This window comes from Anopheles stephensi, chromosome 2, assembly GCF_013141755.1.
Source record: "Anopheles stephensi strain Indian chromosome 2, UCI_ANSTEP_V1.0, whole genome shotgun sequence".
NCBI lineage: Eukaryota > Metazoa > Arthropoda > Insecta > Diptera > Culicidae > Anopheles > Anopheles stephensi.
In genome coordinates, this window is record NC_050202.1 from 60,450,980 (window position 1) to 60,465,017 (window position 14,038).

A 14,038-nucleotide genomic window follows, 5' to 3' on the forward strand; every position below is an offset into this window, starting at 1 on the left:
AAAACTTATTATTTTTGCACATGCTCACGGTCAACAAAAAAAGGCCCCGAATGATTGATGCGGAAAACCAAAGGCAATGCATCAAATCACGCGCGTCGCCGCCTGGTAGCGCGTCGACAGTCAGAGCCAATAAAATGTCATTTACCCACACCGTCACCGTGCTGGCTGGTTGTAAGTAGTTTTGACGCCACTAATCCAACGTACAGAATGGCAAAAACCCCACGTACCATATGCAATGGCTGGATGCGCGCGCGCTCATAAAAAAACAGCGACCCGATCTCTGTTGTTGTAAAGGAATGCAGAGTAAACCCGTGCCTGTGGGGAAGGCAGCAGAAGGGAACTTTGGGGCTTGGTGATTAGCAAGAGCAGGGGGGAGGTGAAAATTTGCGCGAGGTAAGGAAAAACAGACTTTCCGCTCGGTTGAACAACAAACAGCAGTCCCGCAGGCGGACAGACAGATAGACAAAGGCCCTATTGAACCAAGACATGCCCGGACAGGAGAGCAGAAACAAAACGACTGTATCGTTTTGTGGTTTACGGTGGATTAGACCGAATCGAACGTTCTATTCCGTGGTAAGGAATCTCGTGGCCCGTGTCATAAAACTGTAGAACTAATTTCTGCCCATCACGCTCCATGGTTCCGGAACCACTGTGCGCGGCTGTTGTGCGATGGATTTACGCAAATGACATTAAACTGCGACACGAAAAAGAAAACAACACAATTGAAGAAGATCATGTGCTCCATTGTTGCCTGTTGTGGCACTAAGCAAGGTTGGAATCAATCAGCGAAGAACCTTCACCCACGGTATCGATGTCAGCAGAAGAACGTTCAATAAAGCGTATTGCACTCGACTGTCGGGCAGCGCATAAACCCCGGAGAAGGAGACAGCGATACTTCCTGCTGGGGGGATGGATTATTGTAGGAGAAAATAAAGACACTCATAATCCCGGCTTATCGTGACGCGGCTGTCATCATGCTGGAAATAAAAATTAAATTGACTGTTTGATAGGAAATTCCTAGCAAACGGCTACAAGTACAGCTCGGCGCGTCACTAAAACCCTCGCCTGCTAGAAATCGAAAATCGGACCATTAGACCTTTTGATGGACATCAGCTTAAGAAACTGACAGATGTGGCGGCGGTTGGATACCGGTAGGCAGGGGATGGGTATAAACAAATAAAATAATAAAAATACAGCTGACTCCAAGACGCGACCGTTGATATGTTTCCTTCGCTACCTTTCTCTCGCGCTCGCGAAAAGTTTCTCTTGGATTTTACTGAAGCTTAGGTATGTCTATGCTCACAGTGTTTTTGACGAGAAAATCTGGCTGCTGAGGGGAGCATTACTACAGCCGAGCATCACTCGCTGGCGCTAGCTCAGTTTTTATGCTGCGAGAGACTTGTACTGTGAGTTCCGTTCGATGGAGTACTCTGAAGCAGCAAGTACATTGTAGGATAGTTCAATGCAAAATGGTGGATTGTAGATATGTAATTACCAAAATGTTTAAGGTCAAAGCTCATTGCAACTTAAAAATACTATTGATAACTCGAAGCGCACTCCGTGAGTGATCTCGTGAGTTCTATGTTGCAGCATAACTTGGCGCTCAAAAGGCACTCTCCTTCAGCTTCAATGCTCCCAACTTGCTCCGAGCTGTTTCAAACGTTTCGTTTGGAAAACTCGAGAGAAAGTGAGTAATTTCACAACACAGTTTCATGAATTCGGAGAGCACCGTTGGAGTGTTATGTTGCTCCACCGACATTCCGATGGGGTTTTTCAGAGCCGTTGAGATGTACAGTTCGGAGCATGACTTCAACTACGTGGTAGAGAGCAACCGAGAGCATAGATCGCCATTACGCTTCAGAGGGTTTTCCACCCCACAGGTTCGTTGGGGTGGAAGCGTGCCGGCTGGATAAATTGCTCTCTCTCTCGCTCTCGTCTCATGGACGGGGCACCCTGCTCACGGCTTCCATTCCATTACATCGAGTTTTCTTCTGGTCGCTTGAGCACTGATTTTCCAACCGAGTACGAAACTCTCCGATCGCTCACGCTCACTCTCGCTCTCGATCCATATGCTGCACTTTCGGTGTGGGGTGTTTGGTGTGGGCCCCATATAAAATGCCGCCAGCACCGTAAATAAAACCTTAGTCCAAACTCCAGCCTCGTATCGTGCGCATTCGTACAGTGGTGGGTTTTCTAGTTGGTTTTCGTTGGTTTTATTTTCCCCCCCATTTTTCCCGTTCGGTGTACGGCAATCTAGTGTGGAGTGCAGCTCTTCAGCACTGAGAGTACGATTTTTCCGGCGTGTTTTTTCCCATGTGCATCAGGACTGAATAAGGGAGCAGCAACAGTGGTTCTTTTGTGTTTGTGTGTGTTTGCTTGTGTGCGCCTATTTGTCTAGCCCAGCAAAGTGGAAGCGAGAGTGTGATGTGTTTTTGTGCATAATATCCTTTCCACAAACGGTCGGGGCTGGCTGGAGCAACTTAAAGGACTACCACTTAACAGAACTGGCTAGACAGCGAGACCTCCCGCTACCTTCCTGATCTTCCCACGGGGCCTAGGGGATTAAGGCTTGTTCTTGGATCGAAAAAGGGAATTGTTTTGCAACGCTTTGTTGGTGTGGTGAAGTACGATACGGAACAAGTAGAAGGAAAATGTTTGCGATTATTCTGAAATGGCGCTCCTGCAGGTGAAGAGAATCACAAAGACATAAGGACAATGAACCATGATGCCTGGTGTGGAACGATAATGGTGGAAAGCATTACAATTACGACGGGGCCAAAAGGTGTACCACCAACGAGTGCTATGAAGTGAAAATGAAGTGAACGGAACGATTCGGTGACGACGTCCAATGGGATGAACCAAATCGCTGGAAAAGACTTCGACGGGTTGGCACAAAATGGACTCTTGTTATACGCGTACGGCTTAAAGCACTTTTTCGGCAGATTGTTTTGTGTTTTAAAAAATGTTTTAATTTTCGCGAAAATAACATCTAGAAAAGGTCGCAAAAGCGATTTTGGTAGTATACTTTTAGTATTCAACTCTTGGCACCCTGAACATGACCATGAAATGTTCATCGATTTTTTTTATCGATCTCACAAGCTGACGGAAGACACTTTACTCTTCTGCCATTCCTTGCATGTTATCAGATTCGCAGCATCCCTAACCTTCGTCAACGTCGTTTACGTTGAGATGTCGCTTCCAATCGTTTTGAGAGCGTGACGTCATAGCTCAGATGGTCCAGAAAGAAGCTCTTCCAGAGTTCCACAAAATATTCGCTCGCCTGCGTTGGTGAGATAGAAGATCAACTTTAAGCTTTCCGCCACATTTTTCGTAAAACACAAGCAAGTTACTATGCTTTTCTCGCTTTCACTTTCACGCTGTCATCTCCAGCACGTTGACGATGTGTGGTATTCGGCGATGCTCTGATGCCGCAATGTTTGTTCTATTCTCTCAAGCTCAGTGCACCATTTCCATCGTCCAGCAGTCGATGAGAAGCCGAGTTTCGCTTTTGCGCGTTTCGAACGTTGCATTGTATCTCTCGGTTCCGAGAGCTTCTGCAGCATCAGCACGCTGGTTAGATGGGTTTCATTCATCGACCATCGGTATGTTGCATGGCATTGTTTTTCCGCCATTTGCCACGAGGGAATCCCCGTTCTTGGCGGTCGCCCCGTACGGCTTGGTACAGTTGCACGATGACTCACTGCGGCATTCCTTGGCATACGCACACCAGGAAAGATGGCAACGGATGCTGGCAGACGATTTTCCATCCTCTTTCAATTTTATCGATTGTGTGCTTTGGACAAGTATGTCGCAGAATACTGAACGCGTTCTGCTGCTCTTGTAACGGGATGGAATCGAAGTGTCCTAGGACACCGCAAGACGTTGTCTACCCATCAGCTTGCGTCTCGTTTTCTCGCCCCCGTTTGGGGAATGATACTCATAAAATGGTAGAATAATGGAGAAGACTGCAGAGCGCCGAACGGTGGCACTCATACCAACGTAGCGCGAACATTATTTTCGTCCAGTTGACAGCCGTCTGCGGAAGGATCCTTAGCTTGGCTCGCCATTTTGCTTGCTTTCTGTTGTGCGAGCATTCTAGAGTGGCAGCAAAACCGATAGCTACAAAGTAGGAAAAATCTGTCGAAAAAGTGTGTGTGCTTTACAAGTTTAACTGCGAAAAAGCTTTAAGTAGATTAATTAAACTTTTTCGGTAAACAAATTTCTTCTCTGCGATAGCTTCCGTGTTTTAAGCGCTATTTTGATATCAATTTGCAAATCAACCAACCAACAACCGACCCGGAAAACGTAGCGGTGTGCGTTTTGCAGCCTGCATCCACGCAAATTCACGCGTGCAACAGTGTGTGATAATTAGTGTGTGCTTTCTGTTTGATTTTATTTGGTTGCGTTCTGTTTTTTTTCTTGCCGTGCCAGCAGCTTTTACATAGTTTCCTCTACTCCAGCAAAAAAAATCAGATAAAATGGCCACATACGCTGCATTCAAGCACGTCGAACTGTACAATGTTGGAAACACGAAGAAAAGGTAAGACTATGGGTGTTTGTATATTTAAGTAAAAGAAAGGAATTTTACTATTGCACAAAAATAGGTTTAGCCTTTTGTGAGTTACTTAAGAAAAAGTATCGATTTTCACTCCAAAAACACGTACTCTGGTCGACCTCGTGAAGTGTCTGCAAGAAATTGTAAGAAAAGGCTTAATTCCAGTACACAAAACGGATATTGCCTGCGCCATAAACCCATACCGAGAAAACCCGAAAATGACGTTCTTGCTTTCCTACTCCTAATAATCTGCTCCATGCTTTTCCGAAATCGTTGAGCTAGTGGACAAAATATATTGATGTCCAGACCATGGGAGTCGCTAACGAAACCACAAAAACCCCATGCGAACCCAACCAGCTGATTGACCTTGGTGCTTAATTTCTGTTTTATGTTGATGGAGCTCCGTTGATCCTAATCCTTTGGCTCGTTTAATTCATTTTCGGTGTGACCCACTCAGACATTCTGGGTACTGCTAATGTGTACCACCTACCCTATGGTATACGACTTCGTCCCGATGGTGGCGAAGGCTCCTCATAATAATTTAGGAAGCAGCGTGTACCTAGCTTTCGAGGATTTGAATTGCGTCTATGTGAAGCTCGTTCCTCTACCACCAGACTTGCCTAATCTATGGCCACAAATGGGGCCAAGGAAATGGAGGTCTTTGAAGGGTGTGGACGAATAAATTAATTTGCTATGCAGCATAATGTCGCAACATTTGCCTCATACATAAATGGCTTTTGGGAACCATTCCAGGAACCTAAGTCCCGGTTGATATCGAACCCGAAGAATCATGGTGATTTTATTTATCTAGGTTCTATCGGTTGTACTTTTTCCCGATAAAGTGTAGTTGTGTTTAAACGCTGGTCCTCCCGCAACTCTGCTTAAAAGCAAAACAAACAAAAATGTAGGCCAAAAATGATGCTACAGGAGCTTCGAGGGAGGATCGGAGGCTAGTGGGCGCTGGATTACGCTGAAGCTGGGTTAAGGGCATCGGCTAGTCGTTGAATATTGTGCGGAATTCGGTAGCTCCAAATGCTCAGACAGCCCATTATTAGGGTCTGCGTTGCGAACGCAGGACAGACCGTTTGGTCGATTGCCCATTTGTTTGGTCTTTTACTCACACACATTTGTTCTCCATCGGTTTAAGGACTCGCCAACTCGTCAAGAATGGATTAACTAATTTAGATCGTTGATATGGAAGAAAAGCAGTTGGAGAGGTTCGATTTTTTCCAGAATCGGTTTGTTGAGGAAGAATTTCTCTTAAGTCATCGTGGACTCGTAACGGTGTCATGGTCGCTTTAGAAGATAGTGGATTGAATTTGAACTGTCTTATATATTTTACACTGCCTTCCCCAATATTCGAACGTCGTGGAATACCTTTTTCTTGACCCACATTATTGGGCCCGTTGTTTGATTTGCACCATTGTAAACCCCCCTATAGTCTAGTTATTGTAAACCCCCCTATAGTCTAGTTATAGTGATGACGTTTAAGCTGCTTTCTAAATCAAAGCCCACCGTGGCGGCCCATGGAAAGCAAGCATTACACGAAAATTTCTCCGTTGTTCGTATTTGACCCTCTTTACCTCCCGGGGTGTGCCGGGCTGCCTTCCATCGACGGGTAGCCGGTGCAGTAATTCGGTGATAAATTATTAATTTCTCAATTATTGCATCTTGCGCTCGCTCTCCCCGCGTGAAGTGCAGTAAAGCTAACCGCACTCCGGCTACCGAAAAGAGGAACAAATCGCGCTGTGAACGAGATATGGTGTACTAAAGCAAATGTGTAAAATTGAACTAAACTGTATTTTATGCGTGTTTTCCGCTGGGCTTACCGGTGTTTGTGTGTGGTTCCTCCCTTGCGCACGGTATGCTGCCCATCACGGTCAGTGGCGCCTCCCTTTTTCGAGGCCTTAAACGGGGTCTTACACTTTCGGGCGCACGTACATGATGGTGGCCGGCAAGCATATAGGCAATCGGCGCAGCAAACAGCAGCATAAGAAGCATAAGCGAGCGCGCACGTCATGTTGGCCGATGGACGACTAAACGGTGGTTTACTTTAGTCGCACGGCCAGAGAAAGTGGTGCAGTTTTTACAAACAAAAGGAGACAACGAGGGCGAACGGTTTTGACGGACTCCAGATGCTTTTCTTACATGTTGTGCATGTGTGTCGAATTTGTAATTACTATATTAAAGTGTACTCACTGCTTTTACACTGCGGAGAATTATTTTTCAAAATCAACAGTCCATATAAAAATGTTCTACCCTGTTCCACAAAGAATTTTTCAAATAGTTGAAAATCGCACGAGGAAACACACAGCTGTAAGGAAGGTATGATGCACCTAGTGCATCCCTTATCAAATATTGGTTCACAACACAATGCACGTGTGTGTTTGTTCGAGAAAGTAAAGTGTGCTAGTGAAATCTTCCCCCATCGTGGAGAGCATTAATATTCGCTAAAGGTTTATGTTTCACTTTTCAAACCCGGGCTGGTTCCCGTCTACTGAGCAGTGTAGTTTACCGATTTAAGGGGGGAAATATTTAATTAACTTCCATTCGATTATCGAGGACTCTAGTTACTTGTTCCTTAGCTGCATGAGTGCAGTGTACAAACAGATGTTTAACAGGGTGCATGTTTGTAGAAAATGGATTCCAAAGAAGTTATTCGAAATTAAAACTCAGGTTAGTTGCTTCTGATAACTATTACTTATATGAGAACATCGTTGTTAGATGTACGAATATATTTGAGCTAAGTTTGCACGGCTATTTTTTACGTTCCTTGAACCCAAATTTATATAAGTGTATCACCACTCAACACCACACGTCATCTACTATTCTGACACATCTGAGCCTACAATTGGGCCGCCAAATTGAAGCGCCCCGTTCATTGACACCGAAATGTGGCAATGATCCGTGTCTGATGCCCAGACTCGTGCCCCATATATCAAAAGTTTGCTCCATTTGCTAGTCGTCCCACCACCGCCCCCATCATCCATGCTTCCCCACTGACGCACGTGTAGAATAGAAAAATCGGGAACAGATTCCGCCAATTACAGATAATTACACATGAAAGCATTGCTGCATTTTCGGAGGCTCTGTGTCAGTCACCTACACCGGTAGTACGTGCGTGTGTGAGAGAGCATGTAAAAGTGCCGCTGGTCGACAGGTGATCACCGGAAGTAGACGATTTCGGTTCCGCATTTGTGCTCCCCTAGTTTTTTTTTGCCGTTCCTTGGGGACGTTGACCACACAGTGATTTCATTAGGCTACGGGGACGGAACAGAAAGAATAACTCCAACACGGGAAGCAGCGGAAACATGCTGATGGGTTTCCTCGTCTAAATGTGACCGCGAAAACACACGTTCATTAACAGTGTGGACTTTCATCGGGCACTTTTTCGGCTACTTCGACACATGGCCATGGCCAAGGCAAAAAAAAAATGGGACCATCATAGATGTTATGAGCTTTTAATTTTTGGACCAGACGACGCTTACTGACTCACATTTCTGATAAACTGTTATATACGGAGTGTCGTTTTTTATAGCTGGTCAAGAAGAATGAGCCATTACAATCAACTGGACCGGTGGACAACAACGGTGAGCGGCTGGTTGCCCACGGTGCTTTTTATGCAAATGCGTTTACACACTCTAACTGTCATAATATATATCCATACGGACAATCATAACCGGCACACTCTTGGGGATTTAACTTACGCTCACGCTGACACGTATCGCGGACAAGCATTTTTGTAATGAATAATTAAAACCATACGCTGGACCCACATATGTTTCTAGTTGTAATTCTGTTAGCGCAGTGAACAATGCTACACGAACGTGGCGGCATTACACTTAATTATTGTCCGTCTTGATTTGGGGATAACAATCCCCGTGAGGTCCCTGGAGAAACCTCTCGATCCTCCAGTTGGGGTTGCACCTGAGCGCGTCCATTTGCAACAACTCGTCTCACACCGCAGACCAAAGACCACCTGCGGGCGTGCATTACTTATCTGCCACGTGTATGTGATTTTTGCTACTCATTGCCTTCCGCACATTTAAAAGCTTAACGGTTCCGCGCATCCATATGTCACGGATTAGCTTTATTTCGTATGGAGATTCGTTTTTTATCAAAACTCTTAACTTATTGTCTTCATGAACCGTATAAAAATGACTGGCAAAAGAATAGATGAAAAGCGTTAAATTAAGTTACTTTCCGGTACACGTGTTACGTATTCAGAAAGTAGTGAAAGTGTTACCGAAACTGTTAAGCACCCTGCCTATACAACGTCTGCAAAGCCCGTCAAAATATTACAGTCGAAACTTTATTAAATATAAAGCTTTGCAAATGAGTTTCTAATGTCTAACCCATTTTTTTCTTCTCCTCTTCTTATTTTTCTTTTTAGGTAAGTGTACACACTAACAATTTAATGCGAGATCGGTCCATTTCCTTCCGGTAAGCTCTAAGGCTCGGTGAGTTAATTTCAACAAAAGTTGCGTCCATTTTTCTTCCCCCGGTACGAACACGTACATTAGAAGTTTGACAGACGCATACAAACCCACCTTAACAATAAAAGGGAAAAGCAGGCGAGTGAGTGAGGTAGAGAAATCAACAAACCCGGACAAATTACTCGTGACTGTCAAAACTTCCACCACTATCTTCATCATCCGAGAAACGTTGGATTTCGTCCGGGAAGAGATGTGGGAATGATCGCGCTTTAATGGTCACCGGGACGACAACTGTTAGCCCACCTTTTGCACCGCGTTGTTGTGATTTGGGTCTTTAACTATCTTGGAAACTACCGTTTCCTCACCTGACGACATTCGGGCCTTCGTACGATACCCCAGCGAAAGCCCTTTTTGTAGATCATGAAGCTTTCGGAGCAGCAGATCGTTTAATCTCCAGCGATCGGAAACAACGACAAAAAGCCCTTTCGTGGTGTGGTGCCCGGATAACTGCAGCAGTTTTGATGGTCCAAGTGGAAGACTGGGTGGTGTGTGGCGAAGGTAGGAGAAAATTGGGACCCATTGGCTTTCGACGCTTGAGGCAAAATACTCGTGCGCTTAGATTTAAGATACCCTTAGGTGATGCATCCGTAAATCGGTTTGTAAATGGAAGCACAGGAAGTCCGTTGTCGGATCAGGCTGGCGGGATCAGGTGTCGAAGGTGCTAGAAAGTATGTGGAATCCAAGGCACAGAGACAAATACTAAAACCCTTACCTTGCTAGGGGACATCCTGGGCAGGTCCAGAACGGTGTGTTTGCTTTAGATTAATGCGTTTTCTCTATTTAAATGCTTCCAGTCTCACGCACTGTTCTAGCCCTGTAGCACGATTCAAACGGACCATGTTTTGGTGGATTTATTTTATAGTTCCCGACAAAATATTCCGCTATTCAGCTCCAATTTATCACATGCTTTAATAGAATTAGGGACGAAAGTTAGAGCAATGAAACAGAATGCATTGTGCTTGACTGTTTGCTCTTCAGCATTAAAATCGACGTTCAAATCGGACAACTAGAAGCAGCTGTGGCGGCTACTTCAAGAAAACCATTGCAAACACCGCATTGCACGCGTTTCCAATCTGTCAGAAATTCAATGATCCAAAACCAAAACATAATACCGGCGCGGCTTTGGCCGTGTGACAGCTGATGGTGTAGCGATTAAGTGCAGGTCCGTTACAACGGTGCTTGCTGTTTAATTAAATTATCCCAACACGGTCCCAATCCTCATCGCTCGGAGGAGCATGCGGCAAAATGGCACAATCGTCATCATTACAGCTGTCCCTAATTAGTTAATGCTCCCGTACCAGTGACAGTCGAACAGCGAATTTCCATAAGCCGCCGGGACACACAAGGGACCGACTTCGAGCTTCTGCGGATCCCCCGCGCGGTCGGTTGGTGCGATCAATCATATTTTTCACGCTCTCTTACCGTGGATGCGTCGAATCATCGGTGGCCACTTTCACCCGTTCTTACACGCTTCTGCTACTAACTGATTTTACAAAGGCGACCAGCGAACACTCCTCCCTTAAAAGAGCAACCCTTCGCGCGGGGGGAGATATTTGTGTGGGCCGCTGAATGATGACAATGCTACCGGGGGTTGCCGGGAGTAACTTATGGTAATGCTACCAAGCGACCCTAATGGATGCAACACTTACCTACTGCTGCTGTCTCTATTTCCCGCGTAGGCAACTGGGCAAATTGAAATTTTGACAGTTTTCTTAAACGTTTGAATAACGATGGCGTACGGGCGGTATAAATCTTCACACCTTCGGTCGATCGATTGGTGGACTGACTGGCCGAACTGGAGGAAGCATACAGCGGACAGCAATTTTCCATGCTGCCATGATGATGCTGTTCAATGTGCTTTGGTTAAACATGTTCATCTTGTAGGCTGTGTGAGCTCGAGAGCGTGATCGGTAGTTTGCGATAAAAATGGACTGATCCTTCCCTGTTTTTTTTCCCTTCCTAGTCTTACTCTCGCCCTGGCCGTAAAAGTTGGTCGTGTGTCGGTAATGAAGTTGGCTGTCGATTATCATACTCTGCCTGCAACATACAAGCGTTGGAAGGAGGCTGTGTAACCGAGAAACATTAATCATAAGTTAGAAAAGCGCGTTAGTGCTTGTTGTAATGCATGCGGCGTGCACTATTGGCATGCAATGGGCTGGCAGCACGGCAGCAAATCGACATCCGGTAGAGTGAGAGAGCGAGAGACGACTTGCCCAGTTTTACTTTCCGTCCGCTAACCCACCAGCCAACGGGGAAAGATACATCGAAACTTTCCACGTAAACCCAATGTTTGCTGTATGTTTCGTGCACCGATGCACATGCGTTGGCAACATGAAACACGTGGCTGCTGCGAGCCCAAGCTGGGAAGCGAAATCATAATTCTGGACACTGTTGTTGCATATGGGTACGATTGAAAGATAGAAACGCCCTACGAAAATATACGGTTGTGTGTAGTGAAATGGGGCTAGCTTTGTGTAAGGGAAAACTGATCACCTTAATGGATCTAACTGTAGATTTTTCCTTTGGATCGGTTTGTAGGCAACAGTGGAAAAAAGAAGCAGGTGCGCTGAGATCGGAGATTAATGACGAGATTTCGATAATGGCTCGCCCTTAATGAACCAATTTTAAATTATCATTTTTATTTATGGCGCATCAAACGATCTTATAATGGAGGTTTTATAAATAAAAACGTTTGATGGGGTTATTTTAACAAAAACAATAAGGAATCAAATTTTTACGCAAACGCAAATACGCAAATTGATCCATCTTCTACAAAAGCCAGACATTTGATATCTGTATTAATGGAGCACCATTCCGTGATAAAACAATCGAATTAATCACCCCTCTGTCAACGGAACACGCACGATCATCCCTCCCGTGATTCGTTGGAGGGAATGGCTTAATTAACGAAAAGCCTTCATCAAACCCCATCGGGTTTGTATCGTTGAATTTAGTTCGCGCTTCTGCACCCCGAGCTTTATAACGAACGCGGCCCCATAATATGATCGCAGGTGCAAGGAATCTGTTCGAACTCATCCATCACACCTCGCCGTAAAGAAAGCCGTAAAGAAACATATAATTTTATCACCAAAATCAAGCACCATAAACATTCCTCCTCCTCAAGCGCTTTCCAAGCTGATGTGTGGCATCGTCCTGTTGATGAAGACGGAACCAGTTCGAAGCAAGCAGCGCAGTAACCCGAATTGATCAGCATCCATGATCGCTTCGAAAAGGTGCTTAAATGCGTGCAATAAAATGTTAATCGGTGGGTAATTTATTTACTGATAACGTCTCGGTTTCGTTTTCCACTGCAGCAATGCAGTGGGAAGCAGTATAAATTTGCCAAGAAAACGAAAGCCACCGACGGGAACTGGCTGGCCTGCGGATAGCTATCGAAGAATAATACATTAAAATAGACGTTCGTAGCTCGAAGAATCATTTCCTCCAGGCTTTTGGAAAGATCAAGTTGTACCATCTCTATTATTTTAATTAATTTTAGCATTCACACGTGTGTGGTGTGTCGTGTGTTGGGATGCATCTTATAAAAATACTGAAACAAAAGCCGAAAGGTATGCGCGCGCGCGCGTCCGCCCGAGACACGATCCCGATGCAATTAATTAAATCTGAAAATTTACATACTTCCTGGGCGGGTGTGTTGCCTATGCTGTGCGCGATAATCGTAAAACTACATCTCTCTCGCACGCCCCCGTTTTACTACGGTCCTCTGCGCGAATGCCCTATCAGTGGTCATTGATCTTTGGCTGAGTGGTGTTTGCGGTGACTTAGTTAGTGGTTAGTCTCTCGTTTTCCCATTCTGCGCTCGGTGAATCGGAGAATCCCGTTCATTCTGTGGCGTTCCGAGAGCCCATTATCATTCGCGAACGAGGGAACGAGAAGAATCACACGTGTGCGTGATGCCTTCTATGGCATCACTATGGGTTTCTCAGCAGAGTACATTGGAGGCAAAATGCTTGTGGTTGATCTACAGCTCATGTTGTGTTGACGCTGGATTAGCTTAGCTCAAAACGAAAATCCTTTCCTTTAATCCCTTCGCCATCTATTAGCTTTCGGTGTGGACAACATAGTGTGACGTATCAAATATCACCCGTGATGCTGGTCCCCCTTAACCAGCGGTGTGGTTGGTGTACTCTTCGGTCAGCTACACGCCCCACTGAAGCAAGGTGTGCCCTGCCTAGTTAGCCTGATCATCAACCACACTCCGCAAGTCGCGATCACTAATCGGGTCGACCCGTCGATCGAGCGTAAAGGGGTGCAGCGGAACATACATCAGACATTATCGCATCCCGTAATTGTCTCCGTAATCTGCGGTGTTGGTCCAATCACCCTATGCGCCCAGTTCTCCCGTTTCCGTCTGTGGTTTCCGTGGTTTAGCCGCGTGCGCCCGTGTCCTAACAGCGGACTACACTTGTTAGAAGATTGGCCGAGGCTCGTCGGCGATACACGACGTGCCAGTGTCATGTTTAATTTTCTTGTGCGCAGACGTTTGGCGCCTAATGGACGGCTTCGGCAGGGTTGCTGCGCACACATGCGCCTTTGGGTGAAAATTATACTTCCAACACCCTAAAGTGGTCGTCACCTCACTACTAGCAGCACCAGTTAATGCGCATGCTAACCTTGTCCACGGTGAACCTAGCGAAATGCAGGGCACTAGACAGGCTGGAGAAATCATGTTATCATGTCAGCCGTATCAGCTGTTGCCGGAGACGGTCAGGAATGTCAATTGGTTCTCGGTCTGCGAGCATTGTAAACGGTAGCAGGAACGGAATCCTTGAATAGGGAAGATAGTATTGAAAATCGAACCGCTGGATAACTGCTGGAATGTCAAATTAGAAACGAAGCGAAGATATCTGGCCGTAAAACTATCTACCGACTGAGACCGGTCTCTGAAATGGAGAAGCTATAGGCGGCTATCAAGTAGTAAAAAGTTAATTAGATCGGGACTGCTGCCAGAAATTGGACGGCCTCC

The 14,038-nt window shown here is 45.6% G+C and overlaps 1 protein-coding gene across 5 annotated transcripts in view; it reads left to right on the top strand.

Moving 5' to 3' along the window:
* The window catches only part of LOC118506509 (microtubule-associated protein Jupiter), a 111,870-nt gene that overhangs the window by 71,784 nt on the left and 26,048 nt on the right, over nucleotides 1-14,038 (top strand). The window contains exons 1-2 of one of the 5 annotated variants that reach the window (XM_036043727.1): nucleotides 2,090-2,184; nucleotides 4,237-4,540. The exons of 1 other annotated variant lie outside the window; for it this stretch is intronic. In XM_036043727.1, coding sequence (XP_035899620.1) covers nucleotides 4,479-4,540 — 62 coding nt within the window. In that variant the 5' untranslated portion in view covers nucleotides 2,090-2,184; nucleotides 4,237-4,478. Of the gene's footprint in view, nucleotides 1-2,089; nucleotides 2,185-2,269; nucleotides 2,286-4,236; nucleotides 4,541-14,038 lie in introns of those variants that run through there. 3 more of the 5 variants (XM_036043731.1, XM_036043729.1, XM_036043728.1) reach the window with 3 other exon arrangements.